Raw genomic sequence first — 16,096 nt, 5'->3', positions numbered from 1 at the left:
CCACCATGTACAAGGCACTCCTCTGGGCACTATGGATGCAGCAGTAAATGGAAGGGACAAAAATCTCTGCCCTCGGGGCTGTGAGAGAGGAGGAGGGTCCTGAGGTGAAAGTTTGGCTATAGGAAGTGAGGCAGAAAGAGAGTAAAGGGATTGAGTCTTTTTTTTCCTGATTGGGCCTCAACTATAAAGAGTTAATTATAAACATTATCATCATTTTCCTATGAGGACTATATTCATCTTTGTATCCCCTATGCCTGGTATACTGCCTGGGATATAGTAAGTGTTCCACAGGCGTTTGTGAAATGAAAGGATGACTTCTCAGTTTTAACCCTGAATGACTGAAGAGATGGCATTTTAAGCAACATAAGAAACACCTGACAGAAGTTGTGAGTGTAGCAGGAGGCGGAAAATGTATGTGCACATATTCGCCAAGCAGCTCTATGTCCTTTAATAGAGTTCTATAGTCTTCTACATGATGGTCTTCTCTCTTTTTGGTTAATACCTTGATACTTTATCATTTTTATTGCTATTGTGGAAAATATCTTTCATATTTAAAATTATATTTTTCTAGTTTGTTTGCTTCAGTAGAGAAATGCTATTGACATTTATAAGATTTTCTGGTATTCAGAAACCTTGGTGAATCCTTTCATTACCTCTGATGGATAATGTCTTTGAGTATCATTTCAATTGCTTTCATGCTTATTGGTCTACTCAAATGATCTATTTCTTTTTACCCAATTTTTATATTTTATATTTTTTCTAAGAATTTAACCATTGCATTAGGCATTTCACATTTATTAATATAGTTATTCAAACTATTTTTCTTCTCTTTCCTACTTCAATTTTCAAGATTTATATTTACTTTTGCCTTTTGCCCTAGGGGCATTATCAGCCCAGGACCACATTTATTTTCATTTTGAGGGTTCCGGACTACACAAGGAATATAAATTAGAATTTCAAACCGGTGTGAGGATAGACTCTTGGTTAAAATTTTCAGAGAAGGCTTTTTTTCCCACCCAGAGTTCAAGTTTCCTTGTCTGGTGAGCAGATTTTTTTCTAGCCACTTTTTACCAAGTGTGCAGCAATTTGACAAGCCTGGCTTTTTTTCCTGGGGTCTCATTTAAATGGCCACTTCACATGGGCCTTATCTTTGTCCCCACCTTACTGTTAACCTAAGTCCCTCAGTGGCTGACACTGCAAATGACCTAAGGCATTGAAGTCTCAACTAGTTTCCACTCTTGTTTTTCAGTTTTCTTCTGATTTTTGACCTGGAGATTTCCCTTACTTTCTTGTAAGGAGCTACATTCTGCATTTAAAAGATGTTTGTTGTATTTTATTCAGCATTCCCAAGTGTTTTCTAGTGGGAGATTATTTAGGTCTATGATATGTAGAGATCATTTTGAGATAAATATATAGAAAGATCATTTGTAAATACATCAACCTGTATTTCAACATCCGTTTTCCTTTTGCTTATGTTTTCAATCAACAGTCCATTATGGACATAAATTAAATAATATATGACTAAGTATAAAATCAATTTAAAACCGTCCGAAGTTCAAAACTACCACTGCAGCTAGGGTTATTCTACTACTGGCCTACTGCATTATGAGCATGTTCATGATTCCCTAATTAATTGTTGTGTAGGCTCTTTTAATATACCTTCAGAGACTGATGTCCTAATATAAAGGGAAGAAATAAAAAAAGTTTTATTTGAAATTGTAACAAGTGTCATTTATGCCTTTAAAATGACCTGGAACACCCTTGCAGAAACCCCAGGAGTTTATTAACTACTGGATGGGAAATTCTGACCTGCAGGATAAAATAAAAATCCCACATAATCTGGCATAATCTGGCTTCCACCTATGTTTTTAGCTTCATCTCTCACTACTTAGCAAAAGTGCACCTAACAATCATGATGCTCTAATCTTCTCAGTGATGTTCCCACTTGCCTGGAATGCCCTTTCTTCACCTAAAAACCTTCTGTTGATTCTTCATACTCCAGTACAAATGGCAACTTCTTGAGGAATTCTTCCCTTCTCTCCCAGGCAGTTAATCACTGTTCTCTTTATTCCCTCACACTTACATTTCTTTTTTTTTTTATAGATTTATTTTATTTATTTATTTATTTATTTATTTATGGCTGCGTTGGGTCTTCGTTGCTGCACACAGGCTTTCTCTAGTTGTGGCTAGCAGGGGCTACTCTTTGTTGTGGTGCGTGGGCTTCTCATTGCGGTGGCTTCCCTTGTTGCAGAGCAGGGGCTATAGGCATGCAGGCTTCAGTAGTTGTGGCGCATGGGCTTCAGTAGTTGTGGCTCGTGGGCTCAGTAGTTGTGGAGCACGGGCTTAGTTGCTCCGCAGCATGTGGGATCTTCCCTGACCGTGGATCGAACCCGTGTCCCCTGCATTGGCAGGAGGATTCTTTGGCAGTATGCGGGCCTCTCACTGTTGTGGCCTCTCCCGTTGCGGAGCACAGGCTCTGGACGCGCAGGCTCAGCGGCCACGGTTCACGGGCCTAGCCACTTCGCGGTATGTGGGATCTCCCGGGACCGGGGCACGAACCCGTGTCCCTTGCATCGGCAGGCAGACTCTCAACCACTGTGCCACCAGGGAAGCCCTGGCAGGAGGATTCTTAACCACTGCGCCACCAGGGAAGCCCCACACTTATATTTCTGTTACAGCATTTACCACATGGTATTGTAATTTATCTGTTTAGACATCTATTTTCCCTACTAGTGTAAGTTCCTAGAACACAGGGATCATATTTATCTCTACAGTTCCAGCACCCTACACAATACTGAGAACTAAGTAAGTACTCAATAAATGATTCATGAATAAATGAATGACATAACTGTTGCTGTGGTTATGGATACCAACAGTATCAATATTTATGTCTATGAGATGAAGTGCGCTGTCAATAAAGTCTCTAACCTAGAGTATTACCTGATTTTATTTTTTCTTTTTGTTCCTTTCTAGACTTCAAAGCAGCATAAATTGAAAAAGATCCAGAAATTCACAGGTCAGAAAGATCCTATTCTTCAGTTCAAAGCTAATGACAAATCAACTACGGGGTCTGTTTTAAGACGCTAACCTTTAATAGCAGGTGGAAGGAAGAAGGTTGAAACGACTATGTAAATGAAAGAAATAGCCCTACTCTTTCTAGCATCTCCACTTCCAAAGAAATGTAAATGGCTCCATAATTCTTTCCATGCTTCCTATCCTCATGCTTTCCTAATCTCTTTTTGTGCAAAGCTCAAAGTACCAGGAAAGAAACACGGTGAGACTGAAGAACAAACAAGGGGTAACTACCAAGAGTTTGATGCGGGAAGTTTTGGTACCTTTTTTCTCTAGCATAGACACTGGATAATACATATCTTTTCCTCCAAAGATATGTATTCCTCTGTTTACCCCACTCCATCTCCCTATCATGATTATTCCTGCTCTTTCCAATGGCTTACATCTACTACATGCTGAAGACAGCATCCTACAGCTTAAAAAAACAAACAAAATGAGAGCTAGGTTAAATCTGAGCTCCACCACTAATAAGCTTTATGATCTTAGGCATGGCTTTGTCTTTGTTTCCTTATTTGCAAAATGAAGGGGTTGAACTAAGGTGATGTCAATAGTCATAATGCTAATAGATTCTTTACCTCTACTCCCAGATCCACAGTGGGAAGAAAATCTCAGGATGGGTTGCGTTGAAGCTAACCTAACAGGGTGAGTAAAGTCGATCTTCACTGTGTCTATTCTTTCTCTCTTCAGCCTACCCTACTGATAAATTCTATAAAAGTTAGGAGTAAGATACCTGGGACTCTGTTTTACTTCCCTCGCTATGATAGCTGTCTCCTTTCTGAGTCTCTCTTCTTATTGTTTTCCTTACCAGTACTTTAATATCACTTCAATTACACTGACATACTCTGTTGCATCCAGCTTTTCAGGACTCCCTACGGGCTGGTCCCAGGAATGTGTATGCTGGTCAATGGACAGGAGTCTTCAACAGATCGTCCAACACCTGGAAAGTGCAAGGTCAAGTAGTTTCTTGGTTGGGGTTGAAGGTGGTAGAACTTTTAAGAGGGAGGAAGGAAGAGAGTGAAGGAGGGAGGGAGGGAGAAGGAGAGGGAGAAGAAAGATGGTTAGTTAGTTAATTAGTCTTGGTAGTGGGGGAAGTTCTGGGTTCAAACAAAGTTTAAGAACAACTGGTCTCTGAATCATTTCTGATTGGAATGGGAACAAATGCCTCCCTTTCTCCTGGTGGAGGAATTCTTTCCATAAATAACTGATGTTGGGGAAAGCAAACCTTTTGTTTGTTTTCCCTCGGTCCACATTATTTTGCATTTGAAATGGCCACTATCTTTCCCTTTTCCTTCTTCTCCTTTTCCTGTTTCAAAACAAATAGAAACTTTTCTCTTTATTTCTTAGATCAAGTCTTATGGAATTGGGTTTGCCTGAACCACAGGATACGATTTCTTCTTCCACCTCCTCTGCTTCTGTGGCTCAGGGGCCTGTTCTAGAGCAGCATAAGACCCAAGTGACTAATGTGGAGCTGACCTCACAGCTACCATATCAAGTCAGAGATAGCATAAAGGTTACTCCACTGGCATTACTTCAAGTCATGGATTCAATGGGGTTAATTCCAGAATCACATTCAGAAGTGATAGAATCTGTAGGTTTGTTACCACGGCCACCAAGTGAAGTCGTGAAACCAATGGAAGCCACGGAAACAGTGAGTGTAAGCCAAAACCCATCACGTCAAGTCATTAAATCAGTGGAGGTAACCCCAAGATCTCAGCAGCAAGTTATGGAATCAGGGAAGATGACCTCAAGACAGCAGAATCAAGTCATAGGCAATGTGAAGGTAACTCCTATAGCATTGCTTCAAGTCATGGATTCTATGGGGATGATTAAAAAATCACATCCACCTATCATACAGTCAAAGGGAATGACCCCAAGGATGCAATATCAAGTCAAGGAGTCAGTGAAAAGGACCACATTGTTGGACCATGAAGTCATACAACCAGGAAAGATGAGTCCAAGCCTACAACATGCAGTCATGGAAACTGTGGAAATGACCCCAGGGCCACAGCATAAAGTTATGGAATCGGTGGACGTAACATCAAGGCCACAAAGTCAAGTCATAGAACCACTGACGATTACTCCAAGGCCAATATGTCAAAATACAAAATCACCTGAAATGATCACCAGGCCATTGCATCCAGTGATGGATTACCTGGAAGTAACTCCAGTGACACTATTACAAGCTATGGATTTCATGGGGATAATTCCACCAACCCAGTCACATGTTATAGAATCTGGGGGTTTGACTCCAGACACACAGTCTCAAATTGCAAAGTTGACCCCAAGGGCAACTCAATCAGATGGTTTGACTTCTTCTTGCTCTCCTACTACTATTGGTCCATGTGGAGTGGTAGAATCTGTGGGCTTACCTCCAAAGCTACCACCTAAAATCATGGAATTGGTAGGATTGATTCCAATGCCATCACAACAATCCATACATTCTCTAAAGGTAACTCCAACAGCACTGGGGTCACCCATGGGAATGATCGTAGCACCACAGTCACAAGTTGTAGAAACTCAGGATTTGACCCCAAGGCTAATATCTCAAGCCAAGGAATCTCTGGAGTCAACTCCTGAGTCATGCATTCAAGTGCTAGACTCTGAGGGGATGACTCCACAACCACATCATCAAAGAACAGAATCTATGTCATTAACCCCAGGACCACCTCATCAAGTCATGGAGTCTTCAAGGTTGACCCCAAGGCATCAAATTCTGGAGTATTCAGAGATGAGTCCAAGGCAAAGCCATCACGTCACAGAAACTATGGGTTTGACATCTGACACCTGGCTACAAATGGAGAAATCTGTAGAGGTGACACAGTCACACCGTCAAATGATGGAATCTTTAGGGACAATCCCAAGGTCACTGGGTCAAGGTACAGAATCTATGGGAATGAGCCAAAAGCCACTGCCTCAAGTCACAGAATCTACAGAAATGCTACAAGATTCATCACTGCTTCAAGATGTGAAGTATATGGGGATGAAGCCAATGCCACAATTTAATGTTATGGATTCTATGAAGTTATCCCCAGGATTGCAAAATTTGAAATCTGGGAAACTGATCTTGGGACCAGAGTTGCAAAATTCAAAATCTATAGACATAACCACAGGTTCAGTTCCACAAATGGTAAAATATGGACAGCTGATCCCAACTGTGAACTCTATAGAATTGGCCCCAGAACTACAACTGCAGAGTATAAAACCTGATGAGTTGGCCTCCATACCACAGCTGCAAAGTGAGAAATCTGTGCAGTCAGCCCCAGGGTCTCAGCTTCATGGTGTGAAATCTATCCAATTGACCCTGGGACCACAACAACAAAATGAAAAATCTGCTGAGTTAGTCCCAGCACCACAGTTGCAAAGTAGGGAATCTATAGACTTGGTCCCCAGTTCACAGTTGCAAGGTATGGAATATGTTCATTTGGCCCTACCATCAGAGTTTCCAGGTATAAATACTGTGGAGTTGACTCTAAGACCAGTACAAGAAGATATGAAATCTGTGGAGCTTGCCCCAAAGCCATGGTTACAAGATATAAGATCTGAGGAGACAGCTCCAGTATCATTGCTTGAAGATGTGAAAACTCCTCAAATGGCAGAAAGTAGGAGGTTGATTCCTGAGACACAGGTAGAAGATATGAAATATGAGGAACTGATCCCAGGGGCACACATTCAAGCAGTAAAATCTGTAGAGTTGAACCTCAAACCGAACCATCAAGTCACAGAACCTAAAGGATTGACCCCATGGCATCAAGCTTCAGAATCTTTAAGGATGATCTCAGAGCCAGGATATCCAGAAACAGAAGCAAAGTTTACCTCTGACACTTGTCACCATGCAAAAGAATCTAGGGAGTTGATACAATCATCTTTAGGAAATACTCCAGGGCCACTGAGCCAAGCTTCAGAATTTATGCAGATGAACTCAATGTCATTCCAAGGTACTCTTGAGCCAATGTTCCAAGGTGTAAAAGCCATGGGAGATACTCCAGTGTCACAGCACACAATACAAGAATCTTTAGAGTTGGTACCAGGATCAGAGATGCAAGGTATGAAATCAAAGATGTTGACCCCAGAGTCCCAAGGTATGAAGTTTGTTCATCTGAATCTAGGACCATATTCAGAAGTTATGAACTATGAGGAGTTGATCTTGGAACCACAATTTCAAAATGTGAAATCTGTTCCATTGACCTCAGAACCACAGTCCAAAAGTATAAAACCTGAGGAGTTGACTCTAGGGCCATTAATGCATGATAATAATTTTGTGGATTTACACGTGCCACTGGAAGAATCTAGTAGGTTAATTCCTGAGACACAGTTACAGCATGTTGAATCAAGGAAAGTGACCATGGAACCACATTTACAAGGATTGAAATCTGTGGGTCTAACTTCCAGACCAAGGCATCAAGACACAGAGCATGCAGAGTTAGCTGCTGAGATCTTCCCACAAGAGGAAGAATCTGTGAAACTGATCCCACAGCTAGTCTTGAAAACTGCTGGGGTGGTGCCTAGGCCACATTTTCAAAAATTTTCAGAGATGACTCTAGGTCAAGGCTATCAAGATACAGAAACTGTGAGGCTGACTTCTGAGGCTTTGCCCCAAGTAGCATTAACACAAAAACCAATAGGTCAAGTTAGAGAATCTACAGGAATGACTCCTCTAAGGCCACATCTTCAGGTTACAGAGTCATCAGGGATACCCCTAAGGTCAGAATATGAAAACACAGAAACTGTGGGGTTGGCAACATTTCCAGTTGAAAACATCCAGGAGGTAATACCAGTACTACCATATTCAGAAAAAGGATCTCTGGAGTTGACTTTAGGACCAGGGGTGCAACGTGAGATATCAGGGCCACTACTGCAAAATTTGAAATACGTGCAGTTAACCTCTGAGTCATCCCCATTAGCGGTAGGATCTAAACAGTTTATTACAGGACCAAAACCACATGTTATGGAGTTGACCCCAGAGCCACAGCTCCAGGCAGTAAAGTCTAGGCAGTTGGAGCCAGAGCCAAAATTACAAGATGTGAAATATGTTAATTTAATTCAACAGTCAACTACTACCAGAGTGGTAGAAACAGAGAAGCCAATACAAGAGCCAGTGCTACAAAGCATGATATCAGAGGAATTGACTAAGGAGGCACAGCTCCAAGGGCCACAGCTGCATAGTGTAAGATTTTCAGAGTTATCTCCAGAGCTGCCACTTCAAGGAGAAAGACCTATAGATTTGATCTCAGGGTCACCACATCATGGTGTGAAATCTGATGAATTGACCCCAGGTTCCCCAGTGCAAGAAATAAAATTGTCAGATTTTATCCCAGGACCAAAACATCAAAGTGTTGTATCTGTAAAGTTGACTGCAGAATCACAACCTCAAAGTATGAAATTTATGGAACTAAACTCAGGACCATGCTTGCAATGTATCAGATTTTCTGATTTGACCCCAGAACCAAAGCATCAAGGTTTCAAACATGTGCAGTTTATACCAGGAACACAGCTTCCAGATATAAAGTCTGTAGGATTTGTAACAGAGTCATCTTTGCAGTCAAGTCAAGGGCTCCCAGCTGAAAATATGAAATCTGTTCTGTCTGTTGAAGGATCACAGTGTCACAGCTTGAAATCTGTCAAACTGGCCTCAAAACTACAATTTCAAGATGTGAAATCTGAGGAACTGAACCTAGGGTCAAGGCAGCAAGATGTCAAATTTTCTGAATTGACTTCAGGGCCAAAGCTTCAAGGTGTCAAATCTGGGGAGCAAACCCCAGGACCACTGTCTCATAGTGTGACTTCTGTGGAGACGACTCTAGAGTTAGGGCTTCAAGATTCTAAATCAGCAAAGATGTCTCCAGGGCTTCAAGGTGTGAAACAGGTGGAGCCACGGCTACAAGATGTCAAATTTTGTGATCTGACATCAGGAACTCAAACTCAAGGTGTGAAATCTTCAGAGTTCAACTCAGGGCAACAACAACAATATGTGAATTTTTTTGAGTTCACTCCAGAGCCAAAGATGCAAGGAGTAAAATCTATGAAGTTGACCCCAGGACCTGAGCAGCAAGGCGTTAAGCCTGAGATGTTAGTACCAGAGCCACTGTTTCAAGGTGTAAAATGTGTGGCAGTAGACCAAATGTCAAGCTTTGAAGGTGACACTTCATATAAATTAGTCTCAGAGCCACACATACCAGATGCAAAATCTATGGAGTTGACTCCTAGACCGCAGTTGCCAAGTGTAAACTATTCTGAGTTGACCAGAAGACCATGGTTACAAGTTGTGAAATCTTCTGAATTGATCCAAAGACCACAGTTGCAAGATGTAAAACCTGTAGAGTGGACCCCAATCTCAAAGCTTCAAGGTTTACAGTCTGAGGCGCTAACGCCAGAGCCACAGCTGGGAGATACGAAATCTGTGGAGTTAACACCAGGGCCACATTTGGGAAGTATGAAATCTATGCAGTTAACATCAAAGCCACAACTGGGAAATGTCAAATCTACAGTGTTAACCCTTGGGCCACAGGTGCGAGATGTGAAACCGGTAGAGATGACCCCAGGCTCAAAACTTCATGATTTGAAATCTGAGTCGTTGATCTCAGAGTCAGAGTTGAAAGATCTGAACTCTGTGGCCTTGACTCCAGGACAATGTCCAAGAGGTATGAAATCTACGTTGCTAACCCCAAGTCCACAGCTGGAAGTTAAGAAATCTGTGGAGATAACCTCAGGGCCACAGATAGAAGATGTCAAATTTTGTGACCTGACATCAGGAACTCAAACTCAAGGTGTGAAATCTTCAGAGTTAAACTCAGGGCAACAACAACAATATGTGAAGTTTTTTGAGTTCCCTCCAGAGCCAAAGATGCAAGGAGTAAAATCTATGAAGTTGACCCCAAATCTTGAGTCACAATCTCAAGGGGTCAAATCTGTAAAGTTGAAATCTTCAATACAGCTAAGAGATGTGAAGTCATCTGAATTGCCTCTGGGGCCAAAAATTCAAGGTGCAACATATATGAAGTTCAACCTTGGGCCACAGTTGCAGAGTGTGGAAACTCCTGAGGTATCCCCAGGACCACAGCTGCAAGAAGGAAAATTTTTGGCATCAACCTCAGAGCCACAGCTTCAAGGTAGGAAAACTGTGGAGTTACACCAAAAGCCACAGCTTGAAAGTATGAGAGCTGTTCAGTGGATGCCTGCACTAGTGTTTCAAGGTGTGAAATCTCTGCTAAATCTTGGGTTGCAATCTCAATGTGCCAAACCAGCAGGGTTGAAACCTTTGATACAATTAAGAGATAAGAAGCCATCGGTATTGACTCCAAGGCCAAAGCTCCAAGGTATACAATCTCTGGCATCACTCCAAGAACCTCAGCCTCAAGGTCTCAATTTGAAACCTTGTCTACAGTTTAGAAGTAAGAAATCATGTGACCTGACTTCCACGTCAAAGCTCTGTGATATAAAACCCATGATGTTCAAATCTAGGCCTCACTTGCATGATGGAAAATCTCCTAAGTTGATCCCAGGACCATGGTTTCAAGAAGGGAAACCATTACCATCATCCCCAGGAACACAGCTTCAAGGTGTGAAGTCTGTATTGCTTACACAAGAGCCAGAGTTTCCTGAGGTGAAATCTGGGGTATTAAGCCAAGAGTCACAATTACAAAGTGATGAAACTATAGAGTTGAACTCCCTACTACACTTGAAAAGTATGAAGTCATCTGAGTTGACTCTTCAGACAGAGCTTCGAGGTGTGAAATCTGAGGATTTCAACAGTGGGCCACAGTGGCAAGGCCTAAAATCTTCTAAGTCACCACTTGAGACAAAGTCCCAAGATAAGAAGTTTAGTGAGTTCATCTCTGACTCACAGTTGCAAGGTACAACATTTTCTAAATTGACTGTGGGGAAAAAGATCCAAGGTGTCAAATCTACAGATTTCAACCCTGGGTCATTGTTACAAGGTGTGAAATCTTCTGGATGGACCTCAAAGATAAAGCTTCAAGATGTAAAACATAAAGATTTCAGCCCCAGTCCTCAGTTGCAAGTTCTGAAATCTTCTGAGCTGATTCTGGGATCAAAGCTTCAGAATGTGAAATTCGTGTTCAACTGTGAGCCACAATTGCAAAGAGTGAAATCTTCTAAATTAATCTCAGACTCAAAGGTTCAAGATGTGGAATCTGTGAAGTCCAAATCTGGGCCACCATTGCAAGGTGTGAAATCTTCTGAGTTGATACTGGGGACAAAGCTTCAAAAAGTGAAATCAGTGGAATTCAGGTCGGGTCCACAGTTGGAAGATATGAAATCTTCCAAATTAATCACAGGTATAAAGCTTCAAGATGTAAAATCTATGAATTTCAGGTCTGGACCAAACTTGCAGGGTATGAAATTGTCTGGAGTTATCCCAAGGGAAAAGCTTCAAGGTGTGAAGTCTGTAGAACTGAAACCTAGTCCAAAGTTACAAGGTGAGAAATCTTCTGATTTGACTCTGGGGAGGAAGTTTCCAGGTGTGAAATCTGTAGAGTTGGACTCAGGCCCACACTTACAAGATATGAAATGTTCTGAGCTGATCATGGGTATAAAGCTTCCAGATGTAAAATCTAAGCCGTTAAGTTCTAGACCACACTTTCAAGGTATGAAATCTTCTGAAGTGATCCCAGGGACAAAGCTTCCGAAAGCGAAATCAGTGTTCAACTCTGGACCACAGACACAAAGCAAAAAAATTTCTGAGTTGATTCAAGGGACAAAGCTTCAAGATGTAAAATCCTTAGAGTTTAACTGTGGACTGAAGTTACAAGGTGGGAAATCTGATTTAACCCAGAGGAGGAAGCTTCAAGGTGTGAAATCAGTGGAGTTCAACCCTGGACCACAGAGACAGGGTGAGAAATCTGATTTGATGCTAGAGTGGAGGCTTCAAGATTTGAAATCTCTTGTTCCATGGTTGCAAGGTGTGACATCTTCAGAGTTAACACCAGAGACAAAGCTTCAAAGTGGAGAATCTGTGGAGTTCATCACCAGGCCAGTGTGGCAAGATATGAAACCTTTTGAATCGACTCTTGGTACAAAGGTACAAGATGTGAAATCTTTGGGGTTTAACTCAGCTCCACAGTTACAAGACAGGAAATTGTCTATGTTGACACCAGAGGCACACCTTCAAGGTGTGAAATCTATGGAATTCAACCCTGAGGCAAAATTGCAAGGTGCAAAATCTTCTGAACATATAAAGCTTCAACTAATGAACTCTACAGAGGTCAACCCTGGTCTAGAATTCAAGGTTGCAAAACCCTCTGAGTTGGCCTTGGAATCAAAGATTCATAGTGGAATATTGTCTGAGATCAGTGGTAGAAAGCAGTGGCAAGATGAGAAATCTTATAAGTTGAATCCATGGCCAGAACTTCAAAGTGTAAAAGTCATGGTGTTCAATCCTGGGACACATTCACAACATATAAAATCTTCAGAATTATGTAAAGGGACAAAGCTTCAAGATGTGAAATCTTTGGAATTCAATCCTGACCAACAGTTGCAAGATGTGAAATCTTCTGATTTTTGTCTGGGAACAAGGCTTCACGATATTCAATATTTCGAGTTCAATCCTCGACCACAGTTGCAAGAGGTAAAACCTGAGTTGAGCACAGGAATGAAGCTTCCAGATGAGCAGTTTCTGGAATTCAAGCATAAGCCTAAATTACAAGGTGGGAAATGCTCTGAACAGAATCCAGGGCCACAGTTTCAGTGTGTAAATTATATGCCAGTCAATACTGGGTCACAGGTGCAAGGTATAAAGTCCTCTGGGTTGAATCCTAGTCCACAGCTTCAAGGTAGAAAACCTAAGGTGCTCTGCATTGGGCCTAATTTGCAAGATGTGAATTCTTCTGCATTCATTTCAGAACCAAAACTTCAGTGTGTAATTTCTACTGGATGCAACCCTGGGCCACATTTGCAAGGCACAAACACTTCTGAATTAACTTCCATTTCAAAACTTCAAGGTATGAATTCTTCTAAGTTAAATTCTGAGATCCCAGGAGTGGATGTCATATCTAACGAAAGGATTAAGAGGAAACAGGTGGAGGAGTCAGGGAGCACATTCCGGAGCCTTTCCCACCATCCACCACAAAACTGGAGATCACTATCTAGGATCTTCCAGGCAGGATCAGGGGCTCGAAGAGGCCTTACCTGGCCTGTCCTGGGCAGACGACGGAATGTCTGGGAGAGTCGCTCCTGGAGGCAGCGACTGCCTCGAAAATACCTCTCCAGTATGCTAACGCTGGGCAATGTCTTGGGGACCAGCATGGAAAGGAAGCTTTATTCTCAAACATCTTTAACAGAAAGAGCCACTGCAGATACCTGTCAATCTATTCAGAATTTATTTGGGGTTCCAGTTGAATTGATGGAATTTTCCCAGAGTCTGCTTGAGAAGGGTCAAGGTGCTATTTCTCAGCCTTCAGTTGTCAAAAACTACATTCAGAGACATACTTCATGCCATGGTCATGAGAAAAGAATGGCCTTAAGGATGTGGACACGTGTCTCCATGTCCTCCATAATACAGCACTACTCTGGCACTAGAGTGAGAATAAAGAAAACAAACTCAAAGCCCTGTGATACCTCCCAGGAAGTCACTCAGCACATGCCTGTTTCATGTACAGGGAGTCAGCTTTCTGCCCCAGCAAAGTCAGAGTCTTCCTTCAACGTATTTTTTGCTAGGAGAGCTTCTGTTCCAGTGGAAGAGAGTAAGAACTCACAGAGTGATTCACAGACAAGGATTTTTGAGTCCCAACACTCCCTCAAGCCAAGTTATCTTCCCCAGGCCAAGTCTGACTTCCCAGAACAGTTCCAGCTTCTACGAGATCTGCAGCTAAAAATAGCAGCAAAACTGTTAAGGAGTCAGATACCCCCCAACGTACCTCCACCTTTAGCTTCAGGTCTGGTTCTAAAATACCCTATCTGCCTACAGTGTGGCCGATGTTCAGGATTTAATTGCTGTCATAAATTACAGGCCACTTTTGGAACTTATCTTCTTATCTATCCACAGCTTCACCTTGTAAGCACTCCTGAAGGCCGTGGAGAGATCAGGTTGCGTCTTGGCTTTAGGTTGCAAACTAGGAAAAGACCCCAAGTCCCAGAGTATCATAGAAGAGGTAGACCCATCACACCAAGGAGCCTTAGATCAACATCACTAAGGAAAGCTAAAGGCTATACTCAAGCTTCCAAGAGTCCTACTTCTACAATAGATTTCCAGTCTGGGTCTTCCCAGTGTCCTGCTCCTATACAAGTCCACATCAGCCGAAGGCAAGGCGGCAGCCCTGGCCTAGTAGAAAAGACAGAAATTAGAGAGGCTGGACACTATGGATTCACTGAAGTTCACTCTCTATCAGAGAGTGACTCTGAAAGCAATCAGGATGAAAAGTGGGCTAAAGTGAGAACAAAAAGGACCCATGATTCAAAACATCCAATGAAAAGAATCCTCAGGGAAGTCAGAACACAAAACACAAAGTTCTACACAAATAGTACAGCCATAATACAGAGGTCCTCTAAGGAATTACCAAGCCAGTTAAGAAGGAAGAGGTGTGGAGCGTCTCAGACAACTACCGCCTCTTCAAAAAGACAACCTAAGAAATCTTCCCCACCAAAATTCATTCAACTCCTTTTTCGGGGCCTAAAGCAGGCATTCCAAACAGCACACAGAATTATGGCTTTGGTTTGTGTTGTAGTATCTTAGGACAGGGCCGAAAGTAAGCTCATCACACGACATGAATTGTGCCGAAGCACAGCAATAGAGGGCTGCCGCTCGCTCAGGCAAAAGAGCGCCGTCTGTCCTAACTTATATTAAAGGATTATATAGATTTACACTTTAAGACTTGTTTTCTTAACATTTCAGAAGTGCCAAAGCAGCAACCTATGTTTTTATTAATTATACAAGCAATAATTGGCTTTCGTGAGCACCTGCCGTGCTTCGTCCTTGAGCGCAAGAACAGCACAAAGTTCCCACCATTATTTGGGTTATACTGAAGTAGCACAAGGACATTTCCTTGCGTTCCCACCACTCTGATTATACTGAGGACAACTCATGGATCAGTGCCCAGAGCACTCAATGCTTCTTTTGCAGGCCCCCGGTTTGCCGGGGGGGGGCGCTCGAAGCATTCAGAACTGTTCACAACTCTGGCTTATTCGCATGCCCCCGGTTTGCCGGGGGGTGGGGGGTGGGTGGGGGTGGGCTCAAAGCAATCAGGACTGTTGGCAGTTCTGGCTTATTCGCCAGCCCCCAGTTTGCCTGGGGAGGGCGGCTCATGGGTCACATCTCCTTTCCATGTCCTCAGTTATCCCACTACATTTCCCCCTTTTTGTTTTACAATTTTTGTAGCATCAAGGAGAACACGGCAGCTTGTTGCGATGTTGCATGGCGGGTAGCTTTCACTCGTCGTCGAACTACAGCTAAACATATGATTATTATTATAATGAGCATTAACAATCCTGCAGTAGAACCAAATAAAGCATGTAATTTAGACATGGGATTTAGATTATTAAGTCCTTGAATAATTCCAGTCCATACTTCTTGCGAATTAAGTCGTTGTAATTTCTTCTGGAAAGTTTGTTGAATTTTCCCTTGTAAATTTACAATTTCTTCTGTCAAATTTTTGTGATGTAATAAATGCTTTTTTATTGTTGTCCCAGGGAATGCAGACTGATTATATGGAACTGAAGTGACACAAAAGGCACTTTGATTCCAGTCACAACGTAGCTTGTCTTTGTCAATTTACAAGTTGGTCCCCCAACATAACCACAGCTTGTTGTAAGTCTGCTATTTCCGAATATATTTCCGAATCAATTTGTCGTTGATGGGACCAAAGCATTCCAGAATGTTTATGCCAGTCAGTTATACAGTCAACGGTCTGAATAGATTGTTCTAAAGCAACTCCAGCAACTGCAGCAGTAGCTGTTATGGCTATAATACCCATGACAGCTGCAATCAACATTCCTACAAATCTTTTACTTCTTTTTAACGCATCAACTGAATATTGCAAAACAGCCATAGGAAGAGATTCTTGCCATTCCCTTC

At 42.2% G+C, this 16,096-nt stretch overlaps 1 protein-coding gene across 1 annotated transcript; it reads left to right on the top strand.

Moving 5' to 3' along the window:
• Positions 1–3,086: 3,086 nt before the first annotated feature.
• On the top strand, positions 3,087–15,214 carry SPATA31H1 (SPATA31 subfamily H member 1). Its single transcript, XM_022574196.3, has 2 exons — positions 3,087–4,023; positions 4,417–15,214. The coding sequence occupies exons 1-2, from the start codon at positions 3,830–3,832 to the stop codon at positions 14,756–14,758; spliced, it is 10,536 nt and encodes a 3,511-aa protein (XP_022429904.3). The 5' UTR covers positions 3,087–3,829; the 3' UTR covers positions 14,759–15,214.
• Positions 15,215–16,096: the final 882 nt, after the last annotated feature.

The sequence above is a fragment of the Delphinapterus leucas genome, chromosome 13, assembly GCF_059928025.1.
Source record: "Delphinapterus leucas isolate spDelLeu-1000000601 "Yukka" chromosome 13, BTC_Dleu_Yukka2, whole genome shotgun sequence".
Taxonomy (NCBI): Eukaryota; Metazoa; Chordata; class Mammalia; order Artiodactyla; family Monodontidae; genus Delphinapterus; species Delphinapterus leucas.
This window is presented reverse-complemented; position numbering and strand designations above follow the sequence as displayed.